Source organism: Eulemur rufifrons, chromosome 18 (assembly GCF_041146395.1).
Source record: "Eulemur rufifrons isolate Redbay chromosome 18, OSU_ERuf_1, whole genome shotgun sequence".
NCBI lineage: Eukaryota > Metazoa > Chordata > Mammalia > Primates > Lemuridae > Eulemur > Eulemur rufifrons.
The window spans coordinates 47,574,040-47,589,878 of record NC_091000.1 but is presented as its reverse complement, the minus strand read 5'-3'; the positions used below and the strand labels follow the sequence as shown (position 1 = coordinate 47,589,878).

Below are 15,839 nucleotides of genomic sequence, written 5' to 3'. Positions count from 1 at the left end.
GGGAAAGTGGAAGAATGTTGTTGTCTTGTCTTGTCTGTGTTCTGCATCTGGGAAGATAAACTTGTAATTCAGTACAACAGACTTTCGTTGTAGGAGCTAGATTTAGTCTGTAGACCTCAAGTTACAATTTGCATGTCCTTGCTTATGGGAGCCAGCAAGGAGTTTTCTTTTCTTTTTTTTTTTTTTTTTTGAGACAGAGTTGCCTGGGCTAGAGTGAGTGCCATGGCATCAGCCTAGCTCACAGCAACCTCAAACTCCTGGGCTTAATCGATCCTACTGCCTCAGCTTCCTGAGTAGCTGGGACTACAGGCATGCACCACCATGCCCGGCTAATTTTTTCTATATATATTTTTAGTAGATAATTTCTTTCTATTTTTAGTAGAGACGGGGTCTCACTCTTGCTCAGGCTGGTCTCGAACTCCTGACCTCAAGCGATCCACCCACCTCTGCCTCCCAGAGTGCTAGGATTACAGGCGTGAGCCACCACGCCCAGCCTAAGGAATTTTCTTAATGAATGATCTGTGGGGCCAGTTCTTCATAGGTACCTGAGGCCTTTACCTTCCCTTTTGCATAAGGAGTTGTGTGTGTGTGTGGGGGGGTGGTTCTGAGATTTTTTTTCTTCTACAAATATAGTATGTAATAATGTCATAATATTTTACTATATACAACATTCCCATTAGTTCCCACTTCACCTTTATGGCAGTATGAGTGTTCTCAGATCTTCAAGGATTTCTGTTAGGGACAAGGACTTCTGCTTTAGAGACTTTGTAATTTACACACTGAGAGATGCCCTGTTTATCTGTCATGTAACTGTCAATATTTTAGTTCCATTCTACTAGAGAAGTATTTCTCCACCCTTCAGACCTCCTATCTCCCTTACTGTCCTGAAATAAAATTCCTAGATAATATTAACTATCTACAGACATAATTTCCAAAATATCAATATATTACTTTATAATGTAAAGGAGAAAAAGGAAAGTGATTTATAATAGAATAATACATATGCCAGCATGTAAATGACTGGATGAAATAGATGCTTGCACCAACTAGAACCACAGTGAATACAAGTACAAATGCTGGCTGATTTACAAATGTCATATTTATGAATCTAATACCATGACTGGTTTCATTTTCCTGAAATGGTGAGCAATTCCTAATAATGTTCAAACAAAAAAAAAAATATGTATTTTCTTGATTTTCCAATACATTAATATATCAAAGCTGTGCAAAATACTTTGTATTTTTATGTAAAGTGGTATTAGTTTGAGGTTACCATTAACAGCTTTTTTGAAAGTCAGGGAGGATAAGTGACAATTTTTTGTTCTGCAGAAATGTCTATCATCCCTGGCCCCCAATAAATTTCAATAGCACTCTCCAATCTTCAATCATTGTGACAACCCAAAAAACCCTCATGAATTCCCAAAACTCTTCCTAGGATATAGTACTGCTTTCTTGAGGATCACTGTAATAAGAGAGGTAAGTAACAATGAACTGACAGCAAAATAACAAGGTACCTTAAAGCATCGGTCACCAACCTTTTTGGCACCAGGAACTGATGTCATGGAAGACAATTTTTCTATGGACTGGTGGGGGCTGGAGGGGATGATTTTGGGATGATTCAAGCACATTATATTTATTGTGCATTTTATTTCTATTATTATTACATTGTAATATATAATGAAATAATTATACAACTTACCATAATACAGAATCAGTGGGAGCCCTTAGCTTGTTCTCCTGCAAATGACATGCTGATTTGACAGGAGGTGGAGCTCAGGCAGTGATCTGAGCAATGCGGTGGGGGCTGTAAATACAGATGAAGCTTCACTGGCTGGCTGGGTTCCTAACAGGCCTGGGGGTTGGAGACCTCAGCCTTAAGGGTCTAGGCTATAACAATGGAGGCGAGTCAAGTGGGCAGTAAGGCAAATTCCTACTAAGGAATGTTGGCACCATAAAGCTGCAGTCCACCCCAGTACCAGTCCATGGCCTGTTAGGAACTGGGCAGCAGAACTCTGCCGTCCCCACTCTTTCAGTGGAAAAATTCCCTTGTCAGTGAAAAAATTGTTTTCCATGACATTGGGCGTGGCGAGCACAGCAGAAGATGAGCGGGGAGCAAGGATATTTACAGCCACTGCCCATTGCTTACATCACTGCTTCAGCTCTGCCTTACCCCTCCCGCCGTATGTGGAAAAATTGGCTTCCATGAAACTGGTTCCTAATGCCAAAATGTTGGGGACTGCTGCCGTAAAGTATGCAACTGGATTTTAATGCAAGATTCCACGACAAGAAATTCTGATTCCCTTCTAGCTACTCAGGAGGCTGAGGTGGGAGGATTGCTTGAGCCCAGGAGCTGGAGGTTATAGTGAGCTATGATTACACCTTTGCTCTCCCGCCTGGGTGACAGACCAAGCCCTATCTCAAAAAAAGAAAAAAAAAAAAAAAAAAGGACTTCTGACTCCTCAGTCAATGCAGTGGTAGGGCTTTTTGTCTTCCCTGTTTCCAGTTGAAAGGCATGTTCTTAGCGAAGCTGGACACAGACAGTATCATCTTGCGCTTGAGGTTCTCCATGTGTGGATTTTTGGTAGATAACCTCCAAGGCTAACCTGCACATCTGAGAGGTTCCCAGTCTATGAGAACGGAAAGACTTGTGAAACCAGATCAACTCCCTAACCCAGTGGATCTCAAATTGTTCTGTGAGCAGAAACATTTACAGAACTTTTGTAGAATTTGTTGCCTCCTGTAATGTACAAGGGCTCCAGATGAATTCACAAGAGAAGGGATTAAACAACAAGGTTTAGTAAGGAACTTAGGAACCAGAGATAGGCAAGAAGAGAAGGCACAGGCTCCTAGATCATCTCATTTTCCTGATAGAAAGGTTGCTGAGGCCAGGATGCTCTACTGGACACTCAGTGTAGGTTGGTGTTCCACAAGAGGGCCTTGCTGCCCTGTTGCTCTCCCTTCTTATAAGGCAAGTGTAAGTAAGAACAACTTTATCAGTGGGGAGAAAAACACATTGCTTGGTGCCAGGCAGTATGAATGTGAGGTGCTAGCTTTTAAACTGGAGTCATCTAGGAAAGCTAGCTGCCTAGTTCCTGGGAACCTTGAGATCCTTGGGAAGTTTTGGCCCCTGTGCAGAGGAAAGAAGTCTCCCATCCTATGGGAAGCTGAGTTTATGGTTTAAACCCTCTTGTTGTGACAAGAATATTGGGGGAGGAGGGTACTCGTCCCAGCTAGCACTTTGTTCAAGCAACCTAGAAGGTGTTTCTAAGGTTGTTTTTGGACATTCAACTTGTAAAGTCATATGAAGTTATTAAAATACAAATGCTGGGGCCTCATCAGATTTACTAGGTCTAAGGCAAGGCTAATATATCTGGAGTAACAGTTTCCATAAGGGGGTGTGTGTGTGTGTGTGTGTGTGTGTGTGTAACCTGTCTTTTGGAATTCAATTTTAGCCCCGTTCAGTTACCCATTTTCTCTAGCCTCTCTTGCCACAGCTCTTGTGAGAGTTCACCCTGACTTTTCTATAGATAAAATCATTTAAATTGAGCTTTGACTAGTTCTGTGTCTCCAGTACCAATAGCCTTATGGTAAATCATTTCTAATCTGCAGGAATCCAGCATGCAAATTGGACTTGATCACCCAGTTGGAGGAAGAGCAACTGTAGATGCTGGATCTTCAGGGAGCTGAAGAGGGGAGTGCCTAAAAATACCTGTATAGGTGAGTGGTGTCATAAAAAGATAACCAATCTGATATTTAGGAGACAAGTTCTAGTATAACCCCTGACAATTCACTGGGTGACCTAGGCAAGTTACTCAATCTGTTTTCTATCTGTTAGATGAGCAAGTTAGCCTAGATGAGCTCTGAGTTCTGTTATACCTGTGATACTCTATGATTGTAGACTTCTTTAGATAAATACCTAAACTAATTAAAAGAAAGGTTGGGGGTCAAATGGGGATAGCAATGTGGTAGTTATCATTTCTGAAATTCTTGTTCTTTCTCAATGCCAAGAAAATGGTTGTATTCAAGCTTGATAGAGTCATCCTTTTTGCTTTTTTCCCCTACACTTGAGAGTGTTTACTCTTCTCATCCTTCTCCTTGCTCATATTCCATGACTAATCAGCTACAGTAATAGGTCATTTTACCATTTAATCCCCTTCCCTGCTCATTAGCAGGTATATCTGTTCACTTCCTATTTTTGGCTTAGCATATTACCCATTCCTTCTTTCCATATTTTGTTGATGTCTCTGTGTTCACCATTCCCACTGCAAAAACTGCCTCTTATCTCTTCTGGCTTTGTTCACTTCTCTTTCACCATCCCCCCGCCCCTTTTTTTCTTCCCATATAAAGTTGCTGATGTGCATGAATTGCATATTAGTTGTCTTTTTCTCTGCTGGCTTATTTTCCTTGCTCTCCACACTAGAAGCAGGTGACATCTGCACTTTAAATGTCTTTCAGATAGGGAGATTTGAACTGAACCAAAACATCAACGCCAATCATGCTGTTTCTGAAGAATTAGAGTTTTCAGGGTCAGCAATGGAAAGTCTCAGAGGGAATACTGCTCAGGGTCCTACAAATGAAGAAGCCTGTAAAAGTGAGGGCCAGTTATCAAGGCGGACAAAATGTCCTGCACAGAAGAAATCATCTTTTGAGAAAACAGCAATCAGAAAAGTGTCAGTGACACTCAAAGAAATTTTCACTGGGGAGAGAGGTCCTGAATCCAGTGAATTTAGTCTAAGTTCAAACCTTGACATACAACAGAAAATTCCAAAAGGACATAGATCTCCCATATCTAGGAAAAAGTCCGAAGACATTTCAGACTTAATTAAACACCAAAAACTCTTCCCACAAAAGAAAATTTATAAATGCAATGAATGTGGGAAAGCTTTTGGTTACCAATCAGACCTTCTTGTACACAGTAGAATTCATGGTGGAAAAAAGCCTTTTGAATGCAATGACTGTGGGAAAACTTTCAGCCGAAGTACACACCTTATTGAACATCAAAGAACTCACACTGGAGAGAAACCGTATGAATGCAGTGAATGTGGAAAAGCTTTTAGTCGGAGTACACATCTTAGTCTACATCAGAGGATCCACACTGGAGAAAAACCATATGAATGCAGTACATGTGGAAAAGCCTTTAGCCGAAGCACTAACCTTAGTCAACATCAGCGAACTCATACTCAAGAAAAGCCTTACAGATGTCATGAATGTGGGAAAGACTTCAGTGACCGTTCAACCATAATTCAGCATCAGCGAATACACACTGGAGAGAATCCCTATGAATGCAGTCAATGTGGAAAAGCTTTCAGTTGGATCTCATCTCTTATTGAACATCAGAGAACACACACTGGGGAGAGCCCCTATGAGTGCAGTGACTGTGGGAAGGTGTTCAGTCGAAGCTCATCCCTTACTGAACATCAGAGAATCCACACTGGAGAAAAACCCCATGAGTGTAGAGAATGTGGGAAGGGCTTCAGTCGGAGCTCATCCCTTATTATTCACCAGAGAACTCACACTGGAAAAAAGCCTTATAAATGTAATGACTGTGGGAAAGCCTTCAGTCAGAGTTCAACTCTCATCAGACATCAGCAACTTCACACTAAAGAGTAATGTCTGTGATTTTATTAATGTTAGCACAAAAGCACATACACGTAACCTTCCACAGCTGAAAAAACACACACATATATATATATATATATACATATATACATATACACACACACCTGTTTGAATTTTCCTTCCCTATTAGCTAGCTATATAAATTACAAGCTTGCCTGCCTGCCTGTCTTCCTTCCTTCTTTCCTTCCCCCTCTTTCTCTTCCTGTTTTTTTATGTTATTTTCTTTTATTTTTTTTCCCTAGAACAAATGACTAGAAGAAATGCCTTACTCTCTTTCTAACTGTTAATAAATGCTCAAGTGAGTTATCAATACAACAAAAGGATGACTTTAAAAACCTAACATATTCAATCTAGTATTCTGAAGGATTCCAACCTTAGATTATGCAACTACCTGACACCTTGCAGTTTCTCACCTTGTCCCATGAAGCTTGGGTCCCAGAACAGGCAGTGAATCCTTTGTTTCCCAACCACATCAGCCCCTTCACATAAAGAGGAAATCCTTTGTGTGTGTGTTTTCATACTTGATGACTCCTATAGCAGAAGAAAGGGACCTGGCTCAGGCAGGACTAAAAATTTCTCACCAGTTTGGGAATAATAGTGTTGAGGCAAATTCAGTCTCTTAACTCGTAAAGAAAGATTTTTCTTGTCTTCTTCCTTCCCCCAGCTTTTTTGCTGTAGCATTTTTCCTTAAAGTATAACCCACAGTTTTACTAATGTGCCTAACTAATCCTAGTGTTATTTTATCATATCTTTATGAAGAATGTTCTGAGAATTTTGGAGACATTTAGTTCCTCCATAATCTTGAAAAACATTGCTTCCAGTTGCTGCTCTGTTTTTTTTAAAAAAACTTTCATTTACAGACTTCATGAAACTTATGTCCACTGGCTTTGACTCTCACCAGTCTTGGAAGCTGATCTCTCAAGGACAAACCTAGTGCTACTGCTCAGTCCTTTTCCTACTTGACATTTGCAGAGTTGGCACTTTTGGCCACTGTTATGCCTTAAAACTTGAGCTTATTTAGGATCCATGATTCTGTGCTGATCCATACTTTTCCTACCTCCCAGCACTTCTCTGATTAATAATGATCAGCATTGTGATTTGGGGCAAAGGTTAGATTAGAATAATCTCATTTTATCAGGTCATAATACTTGATATAATACAACTAGATTATAAGCTTCTTAAAGACAGAAATCTTGTTTTTGATTCCCATAAAACATCACAAAATGCTGAGTGGACACTAAATGTCCTGTAATTATTGCTTGATGATTCCTCTTTATCCTCTGTAACCAGTCTGCCAGACTTTATTTGAAATGGCTTAATAATTGATTACTTTCTATTTCTACTGTTATTGCCAAGTCTTGGTACCTTGGGCGTAGATTACTAAATGCATCGTTATTGCCTTTGTCTCCCTGCCATTATCTAGCTCCTTACTAAACTACCACTTTGTTCAAAAATAGCCCAGTTTCCCAGTGTCCTCAGTAAAAACTTCAAATTCCCTTAACTTCAAGGAGTTTCACCGATGGATCTATTTATTTACTTCCTATCACTTCCCAAAACAGAGACAGTGCATGTGGGCAGGCCTATCCTTTGTCCCTACTATACCTTCTTCTTACACTTGGTTTCTTTTTAGACTATTACATGGCACCCTTTTCCACATCCTATTTTCTTCTTTGTATCTCCAGAAATCCTACACTTTCTAAAAGGCCCTGCTCATGTCCTGCCTTCTCTATGATACTTTCTGTCCCTTACCTTCTTAGAAATCCTTCGTAGTAATTGTTTGCATTATCTCCTGCATCAGACACTTTTCTGTTTTCAGGTTCTTTTTTCCATAAGCTGTTATGAGTTGGAAACCATCTTAAATCTGTTAAAAGCCTGATCTAATACATAGTACAATACAGGCCTGGACTCTATTTTAATTGAAATTAGAAGGGTTTAATTTAACAGTGTAATCTCTTTAGTCTTTTGAATGGTGAGGTAACCTCATAGATATTTTGGCCCATTTTGTCCTGCTTTGAATTATGTACATAACTAACTCTCTGGATGGACTCCTTTTGAGCTCCTGGGATGCTGGCCCCTTGGTGATCCACTTCATGAGATTGTTATAAGGAATAAGTGAGTTTATTCATTAAAGTGATAAAATGGTGTCTGACATATAGTAAATGCTCAATAAATGCTAATTGTTATGATTCCAATGCTTCACATCTGCCTGTAGCCTTTCATTTCATCTTCTGCAGGGTCTGTAACCCCACTACCGGAAATGAAAACTAGAATCACAGTCCAGTAAGTTAGAAGGTAGTAAATATTCTACAGCATGAGGAACCTGAAAACATAAGTCATTTTGCTGAATAAGTTCTGAGAAGATTCTACGACTTTGGCAACTGCAGCTACTACTATTAAACACTGTGGATATGCCATGGCTACTGGATCCAATTGCAGGCTGTAATACACTACAGGTCTATTTTTTCCTCCATTTTCTTGAGTGTGGACACCTAAAGCCTGATTATTTCTTTCATGTACAAGCAATGTGAAAGATTTACAATAGTTGGGGAGTCCTAATGTGGGTAAATTTTGCAAAGCCCATTTAAGTTCAGTAAAGGCCTTCTTGTATTTTGTTTTCTAAGGACAAGATTCCTGAGGGCTATTTTTATTTAGTTCAAAGAGTGGAGAAGCCAATAAAGAACAATTGGGCATCCAGGTCATGCAATTATTCTGCAAGCTCAAGGAATCCTCTGAGTTGTGTCTTAGGCACAGGTCCAGGATAATTCTAGATAGTATTTAATCTTTCTGGAGACAGAAAGATTCCTTTTTTAGATAAATCATGACCCAGATAATGTACTGCCTCTTGTGAAAATTAAAGCTTATCTTGAGAGGCCTTATGGTCTTTATGAACTAGTTGTTGTAACAGATAAGAGTCGATTTCTGAGTCCTCTTTAGAAGAAGAACAAAAAAGCAAATTGTCTACATATTGAATCAAGGTAGAATTTCTGGGAAATACAGGGTTTTAAAATCCTGCTGTAAAACTTGCAAAAAGTATAAGGGAACTTCATTAAATCCCTGAGGCAGTACTGTCTAAGTATACCGTTCATTTTTCCAAGTAAAATCAAACAAATATTGATATTGTTTATCTACAGAAATAATAAAAAAGGTAGAACATAAATCCACTATTGTGAACCACTTAGATTCAGTCAGTACCATTGCTAGCAAAGTGTTTGGATTTGGTAACACTGGAAATCTTTATATTACAACTTTATTTATAGCTATAAGGTCCTGTACAAATTTCCATCCCTCTTCATGGGGTTTTTTGACAGGTAAGATAGAAGTGTTACAAGGACTACTGTATGGATAATTAGTCTTCAATCTATTAGGTCTTCTATTATTGGAATGAGTCCTTGTATTGCTTCAGGTTTTAGAGAATACTGAGGTAATTTAGGAAATGGCTTCAAAGGGTCAGTTTGTATTTCAATGGGCTCAGCATTTAAAATTTTTCCTACATCTGTGGGGAAAGATGCTTGTAAAGTATCAGGAATTCCAGATAGATCTATGGCATGTAAGAGTTTATGGAGGTTATTGGTTTCTTCAGGGCAATCAGTTTGGCCCTGGAGGACATATAATGCTTCAGTGTGTAATTGGATGTAGAATTATTATTACTATTATAATAATGAGTATCTGGAGTTATTTCTTCTGAGGAAAAATTTATTTCACCCACAAGTTTGGAGAGCAAATCTCTGTCTGGTAGATTTATAGGGGTAGTATCAAATACTAGGAAGGCATAATTTTTGGAAAAAGGCATAATTAAGGGTAACAGTTCTGGGCTCCGATAAAGGTACTCTTTGAACTTGATTAGAAACTCCCTCCATGAGATATTTTCATTACTCCAAGGAAGTTATCCAAGAAAGTATCATGGTGTGGTTTAAAGTAGAAAGAGTTGCTCTAGTTTCTACCAACACCGTACAAATTTCTCCATTTATTTTAAGCTTGCTTTTTCCTTGTTAATTTAAAGGAATCATGAGAAGTAGCTTGCTGTGCAATTCCTCAGAGCCCTGCCAATGTTGAGACTTGTCAAAAGGACGCGTGGTTTATTCTAATTTTCTATTATTCAGAAAGGGATTCTTTTTTCCCCAGTGCTCCTTCTGCTTATAGTAACAACAGGCATCTTTATCAATAGGGGCAAAATTGGGAGTAGGTTTCTTAAACTTAAGTTGAGGTGTCTGCAACTGTTGTAATTTTAAGGCTGTAAATTTGTTTACCTAATGGTTCCATTTTTGGTCTACGGTCCTTCCAAAATGTTCTGCTAGATGTTGTAGTTCTGTTAGGGGAGTTATCTCTCATTCTAATTTACATTTCCTTAGTAGTCTTTTATTTCTGTGTATAGTCCATTAACAAAATGGGCTGAGAAAGCCACTCATCATTTTAGCCTTTAAAACCTAAGTATTGTTTGAACACTTCCTCCAGGTAGATTCAGTAGTCTGCAGAAAATTCATTCTTTTTTTATTTATAAGATTGGATTATAGTTTAGTCTATTCTCATGGAGAATACTTCAGGGTTATCTTCTAATAACTGTTGGCCCGTTTTTCTGGCCCTTCATATTCCCTCTTTGGAGGCATGCTCAGTAGGATCTTTAAGATCTCTAGTTGGATTATCTCAGCAAGCTTTTTTCTAGACATTTTCAAGCATCCCCTGTGCCCACCATCATAAGAACAAATTGATATTTATATAAGGAGCCCTGGGTCATACACCTCTAGAAGAATTTTTAATTTTTCTTTAAACTTGGTTTGGTCCTTTTTAGGGTCAGGGAAGCCCTATATAATGGCTCAGGGTTCTGCATGAGAATAAGGTTTAAATTCAGATGTTGCAGGTTCTCCTGGTTCATTTGAAAGTCTGATTTTTATGGGAAGCTAGTGTTGTGGGAGTTCAGGCAGGAAAGGTAGGAGATCAAAAGGGTTAGTGGATTCAGAATAATCAGAGAGCAGAGTGTAGAGAGGAGATGAGGGGTTGGCAGATGGTTCTGTAGAGTCAGTCTGAGTCTTAGCCTTTAATTTTTCATTAGCTCACCATAGAGATTCTTTTAGAGAAGGTATTTTTGAATCATTCTGTCTTTTGAAAGCAGTTGTATGGAAGAATACTTTCCATTATTTCTGAGAGGTTCAAGATCCTCTCTTTTCAAGGGTGCCCCTAAGATGAACTATTTTGTCTAAGTTGAAAGTTCCTCAAAGTGGCCACTGGAATTCCAAATTACCCTTTGTAAAGTTTAGCCATTTTTCCAAAAAGGCACAAGATCTTGATCCATAGTGGGTAAAAGTGTAGGAAGCAGGCGGTTTTGAGAGAGGTGGGAAAAGAGTCTTCAAATCAGGTAAATCAATCTTTGCCTTAGAGTACCTAAAAGCAACTGTATTTGCAGTGAGTCTGGTAGTTAGTTCTACTACTGTCCAGAAACCCAAGGAATCACAGATTTCCTGTCCAAGACTGAACCAGTGGAACATTCCCATGTTAGAATGAGAAGACCAGCCACTCAGGCACTCAGTCCATGCCTGTCCCAGTTCCGGAGGTCACGAAGGAGCAATATAGCCACACAGAGCCATGCGTAGGGTCACTGGCACAGATTTAAGCAAGGATAAGATCCATGGGAGCTGGAGAATAGGGTCACTATGGAGTTGTCAGAGAGAGTTGGGGCAACTTGTCTGCTGCCTCACATTGAGAGATAGGCACAGTTTTAGGTTCAGACAGATTTTGAGCACAGATGGGTTTCTTTACTACTGGGTATGGCTACTTTGCATGGGCAGGGCTGTGTACTTCTAGGTAAGGGTAAAATCCCTTTCAGAGATGGGGAAAGATCTGTTCTTCCACAGTAGCCCCTCCTTCCTCATCACTGAAGGTATGAGAATGAGATGAAGTGAACTTTTCAGATTTGTGATGCCTAGAGGGTGGGACACTTTGTCCAGTGGCCTGTCATCCTTGGCATATAGCTAGGGCATTGGGAAAGTATTTCCCCCTGCAGAAAGTGTTCAGTTTGGATGATCACTTTTATTGGCTCAAATATCATCATTTCTCCCCAGCTCCAACCTAAAGGCTATATACTAATATTAATATTTGCTCTAAAATAAAATTGTAAACACTGCTCCCCTCCCACCCCCTCAAAATGGCACATTTGTAACACCTGATCAGAGGAAATGGTGTTGGCTATTGTCGTTTGATGAGAAAAGGCAGGAGGCATTACAAAGGTATCTATTACGGTTCCTCTCTCCTCTTGACAACAGAGTGAACCAGTGAGACTTGATCAGCCACCAGCTCTGAGCTCTTCTCTCGATAGAACTGGAGGGGGATTTACGCATTCATCATCTGCCCAACTCCTTCTATGTCTCCTTCTATGAACCAGAAATGAGGATAAAGTATAATATACAGGGCTAACTCATGTAGGACATGAGTAGAGAAGAGTGTTAGAGAAGAGCCCTAAAGCTCTCCTATGATTTAAAAGTAGACTGTAAGAATTAAGAGACTATATCCCTGATCATCACCTAAATACAAATCTGGAAACGACACCAATTGGACATGAGACTGAGGTGGGGGGTGGGGGAGGGGATGGGGGTATGCCTACACAATGAGTGCATTGCGCACCGTTTGGGGAGTGGTAACACTTGAAGGTGCTGACTCGGGAAAGGGGGGGTGGGGAAAAAAATATGAAACTATTGTTTTTAACTTGCACTGTTCACTTAATAATTTATCATGAATATTTCCCATATTATTTCATATCATTGTACAAGAAATAATGTATACATTATGAGGACATACTGTATCTAACAAGATATACTGTTAGACTCTTTGATTCTGTAAAATTAAATTGAAAAAAAAAAAAAAGAATAAATATAAAAACACTTTTTTGAACAGCATGCTAGCATCAGGAACAGAGGCCTAGGTGTGGAAGGTTTTCAAAATACACTGTTGCCAATACACTGTGTTGGAACACAGTGGCTGAAGGCAGAGTTGTGCCTGCCTGGCACAACCTCTGGCATGTGACTAGTTCAGTGATGATGAGAAAAGTGGTGACTTTGAAAAAAAAAAAAAAAAAAAAAAGAATTAAGAGACTATAATAAAACAAAGATGAAGTTGTTCAAAAGGTAGGAGGAAAACTAGGAAGTTTGGGACATCAGAGGGAGGATAGTGTGGTATTAAGAGCTCAGTGTCCGAGGCAGAAGATTTGAAGGTCTTTGGAGGCAGAATCCTTACACTGGCATTTACTGCTCTGTGATTTTCTGTAAATTATGGTAGTTTCCCCTTATCTATGACTTTGTTTTCTGTGGTTTCAGTTACCCATGGTGAACTGCGGCCAAAAATAGTAAGATTTTTTTTTTTTAATTTCAAAGTATTATGGGGGTATGAATGTTTTTGGTTACATGGATCACTTTTGTAATACTTGAGTCAGGGTTAAAAGTGTGCCCATTACCCAGATTGTGTTCAATATTAAGATATTTTGAGAGAGAGATCACATTCCCATAACTTTAATTATAGTATGTTGTTATAATTGTTCCCTTTTATTGTTAGCTGTTGTTACTCTCTTATTGTACCTAATTTACAAATTAAATTTATCATAGGTATGAATGTATAGGAAAAAACATATATAGGGTTTGGTACTAGCCAAGGTCCACTGGGCGGGTCTTGAATCATATTCCCCTAAATAAGGGGGAACTACTGTATTTAGCAATTTTTTTGGCCTCAGACTCCTCATCCATAAAAAATGAGTAAAATAGGAGTATCATAGTATTGCTGTGATGAATTTGATTTTTGTAAACAAATTTTATTGTTACGGGTTATTGTTCCAATAAGCCTCTAAGACTTTCCATTTAGAAGGGGATAGATGTAATCAGGGAGTCTTTCTTGCCTTTATTTTTATTCAGCAGAATGGTAAGAAGTGCCAAGGAATGTGTCACTTTTAGTCTTATACCTTCCTTCTATTGGTTTCAGAGCAGGGGTCTGCTTAGGAACCTGATGTTTCCCTGTATCTTTCTTCTTTGCCCTTTCTTTCTTTGTCCCAGGCCCAAGCAGCTTCCTACCCTGTGCCCTCTGTGAGAGAGGTATGAGTGTGGAGGGGTGATTTGACAAGGTATGAGATAAAAGAAAACGTGAAGTGTAAGGTTTGGTCCCCTAATTTAGCATTCCTAGCAAGTACAGGGTGATCATGGTCTATAGGACAGAGAGAAGAAGCACAGTTGTGTCATCCTGTCTTTTCCTCCCCTGGGAAAGTAGTAGTGACCTACTTCCTGAGATGTTGTCCTTTAAAGTAAAAATGCTTGAAAACTAGCATTCAGCACTTATAGCCAAAACATGGTGTTACTTGTCTCATCCTATTTGTCAGGTCCCAGGAGTCTTTAAACAGTTAAATCTGGCTCTGTCAACATAGCACCATTCCTACAAGTCATTTGGCCTCTAAACTTAATTCAATAGCGTACATTACCCATATCAGATAAAATAATAAGAGTAAGTCTTTATATATACAAACTGGAAAAATAGCAAATAGGGAAGCTGAGAAAGAAAGCATGCCTTCCTGGCATGTCTGCTCCCACAGAAAAGGTAGAAATGAGTAGGAGAGGAGAAGAGGTTTTTGATATATGCAAATGTTTCTCCATTCTCATCGACCATAGAACCATTTAGGTCTAAAAGATTTGCTTCTGTAAGCCTACATCATGAATCCCTCACAGAGGACTTAGGTCTTTAGCTTCTAGAGGAGAGAGTCAAGGAGTCCCTAAGGCAACCACAAGTCAGAAATCTCAGTGTGTTTGCATTAAAGAACTGGAGGAGGCTGAGGCTCTTCTCAGCAAAGCTGAGGTCCAAAATCAGGTGGGGGAAGTGGGGTACAAAGGTGAGCTTTGGGCTGCCAAAGATAAGCTTGCAGAAGGGGTTGAGATGTCAAGAGTTGATGAGAGGTCAGATTTGGGAGATGTGACAGGCCTATCAGAGGTGGCCAGGTGGTGTCAGTGACTAGTGATTTGGGAGAGGCAGAGATTAGCAGGATGAAAATAGCTGTGGGCTTTGAGTCTGAAGAGGTGACTGGAAGGGGCTCTGACAATAAGGACTATGAGGCTAGTATGCTGGATGACTTCAGAGGTAGATGTGCCACACTGGTCACCTCTCCAGTAGATTGTAGGAGGCCAGAGGGCCTGAGGAGCTTTGGGTTGGAGCTGTCCCTACAGCAGGCAGGGTGGTAGACAGGGAAGGCTAAATATCAGTCCAGGTCTCAGTGACTGGCTGTGCCTTGGCCTCAATTTTATCTTCCCTGGCCTTATTGATCTATTGGAGCACAGCTTTCCTCCCCAAGGCCAAGTCCTCAGCAGAGATTATCTAACCAAGCTGGACATAGGGTCAATACCAGCTGTTTTCCAGAGCTGGATGGGAGTAGCAGAATCTCCTGGTTTTGCTTCCCAGAACCACCAGATGCTCCCATGGACTCTTTCTGTAACTGACTCTATAAACAAGAACATGTTTCTTTAATAGTGTTTTTAGTTTTCTCATGTTTTAAATGAATTTTCAATGTTTACATTGTAACTAGAGCTGGCTGCTCTAAGTGGCCTTAAATTGGCAGTACCATAATAGTGAGTTTTATCTCAACATCGGTAGTTTAACAATTAGTTTTAAAGTAGGCTGAGAATAGACACAACTCTCAGTAAGATTTATTGACCAAAACTCTGTAACTTTGTTGTACCAATGTATTTCTTTGCGTTTTTTTCCAGAAACAATGGAATCTCCTTATAGCCATGAGATAATTCTTTAACAATCCTCATTGTCTCAGTAATTGACTTTCTATGGGACAAACAATAATAAACCCCCATTGTGAGTTCATTAACATTTCTCTGGACTCTCCACACCAGTGAGGCTTTCAAGAGTGTAACTGATGACATTCTTCCTTCCTTTTCTTTGCTGGCTGCTCCACTGGCTGGAATGATTAAATGAAACCCTTTCTCCCCTATGGCTCAGAGGATTCTCCAGTGGTGCTACAAGAGCGCCTATTGGCAGTTCTTTATAAGCTGACCAAGGACTTCATAAAGAAGTGATGATGTCTCTGATTCAGTATGTGAGCCCTGAGAGTGAAGGCTTCTCTTCAGAGGCTCAGGCTTGGGCATAAAGGAAGGTGGGTGGGGAACTCCATTTTTCATCCTAGGCTTAAATGCAGTTGGTATGATCTCTTGGCTCCTTCTCTTAGTGACTGATCTCACAGGGAACATTGGGCCATA

The 15,839-nt window shown here is 39.8% G+C and overlaps 2 protein-coding genes across 2 annotated transcripts in view; one reads left to right on the top strand and one right to left on the bottom strand.

Annotated features, from left to right (window-relative positions):
• The window catches only part of LOC138399089 (histone H2B type 1-K), a 389,419-nt gene that overhangs the window by 107,030 nt on the left and 266,550 nt on the right, over positions 1-15,839 (bottom strand). The gene's annotated exons all lie outside the window — the stretch shown is intronic.
• Positions 4,534-5,610, top strand: ZNF391 (zinc finger protein 391). Its single transcript, XM_069493563.1, has one exon. It carries the CDS (start codon positions 4,534-4,536, stop codon positions 5,608-5,610), a length of 1,077 nt encoding a protein of 358 aa, XP_069349664.1.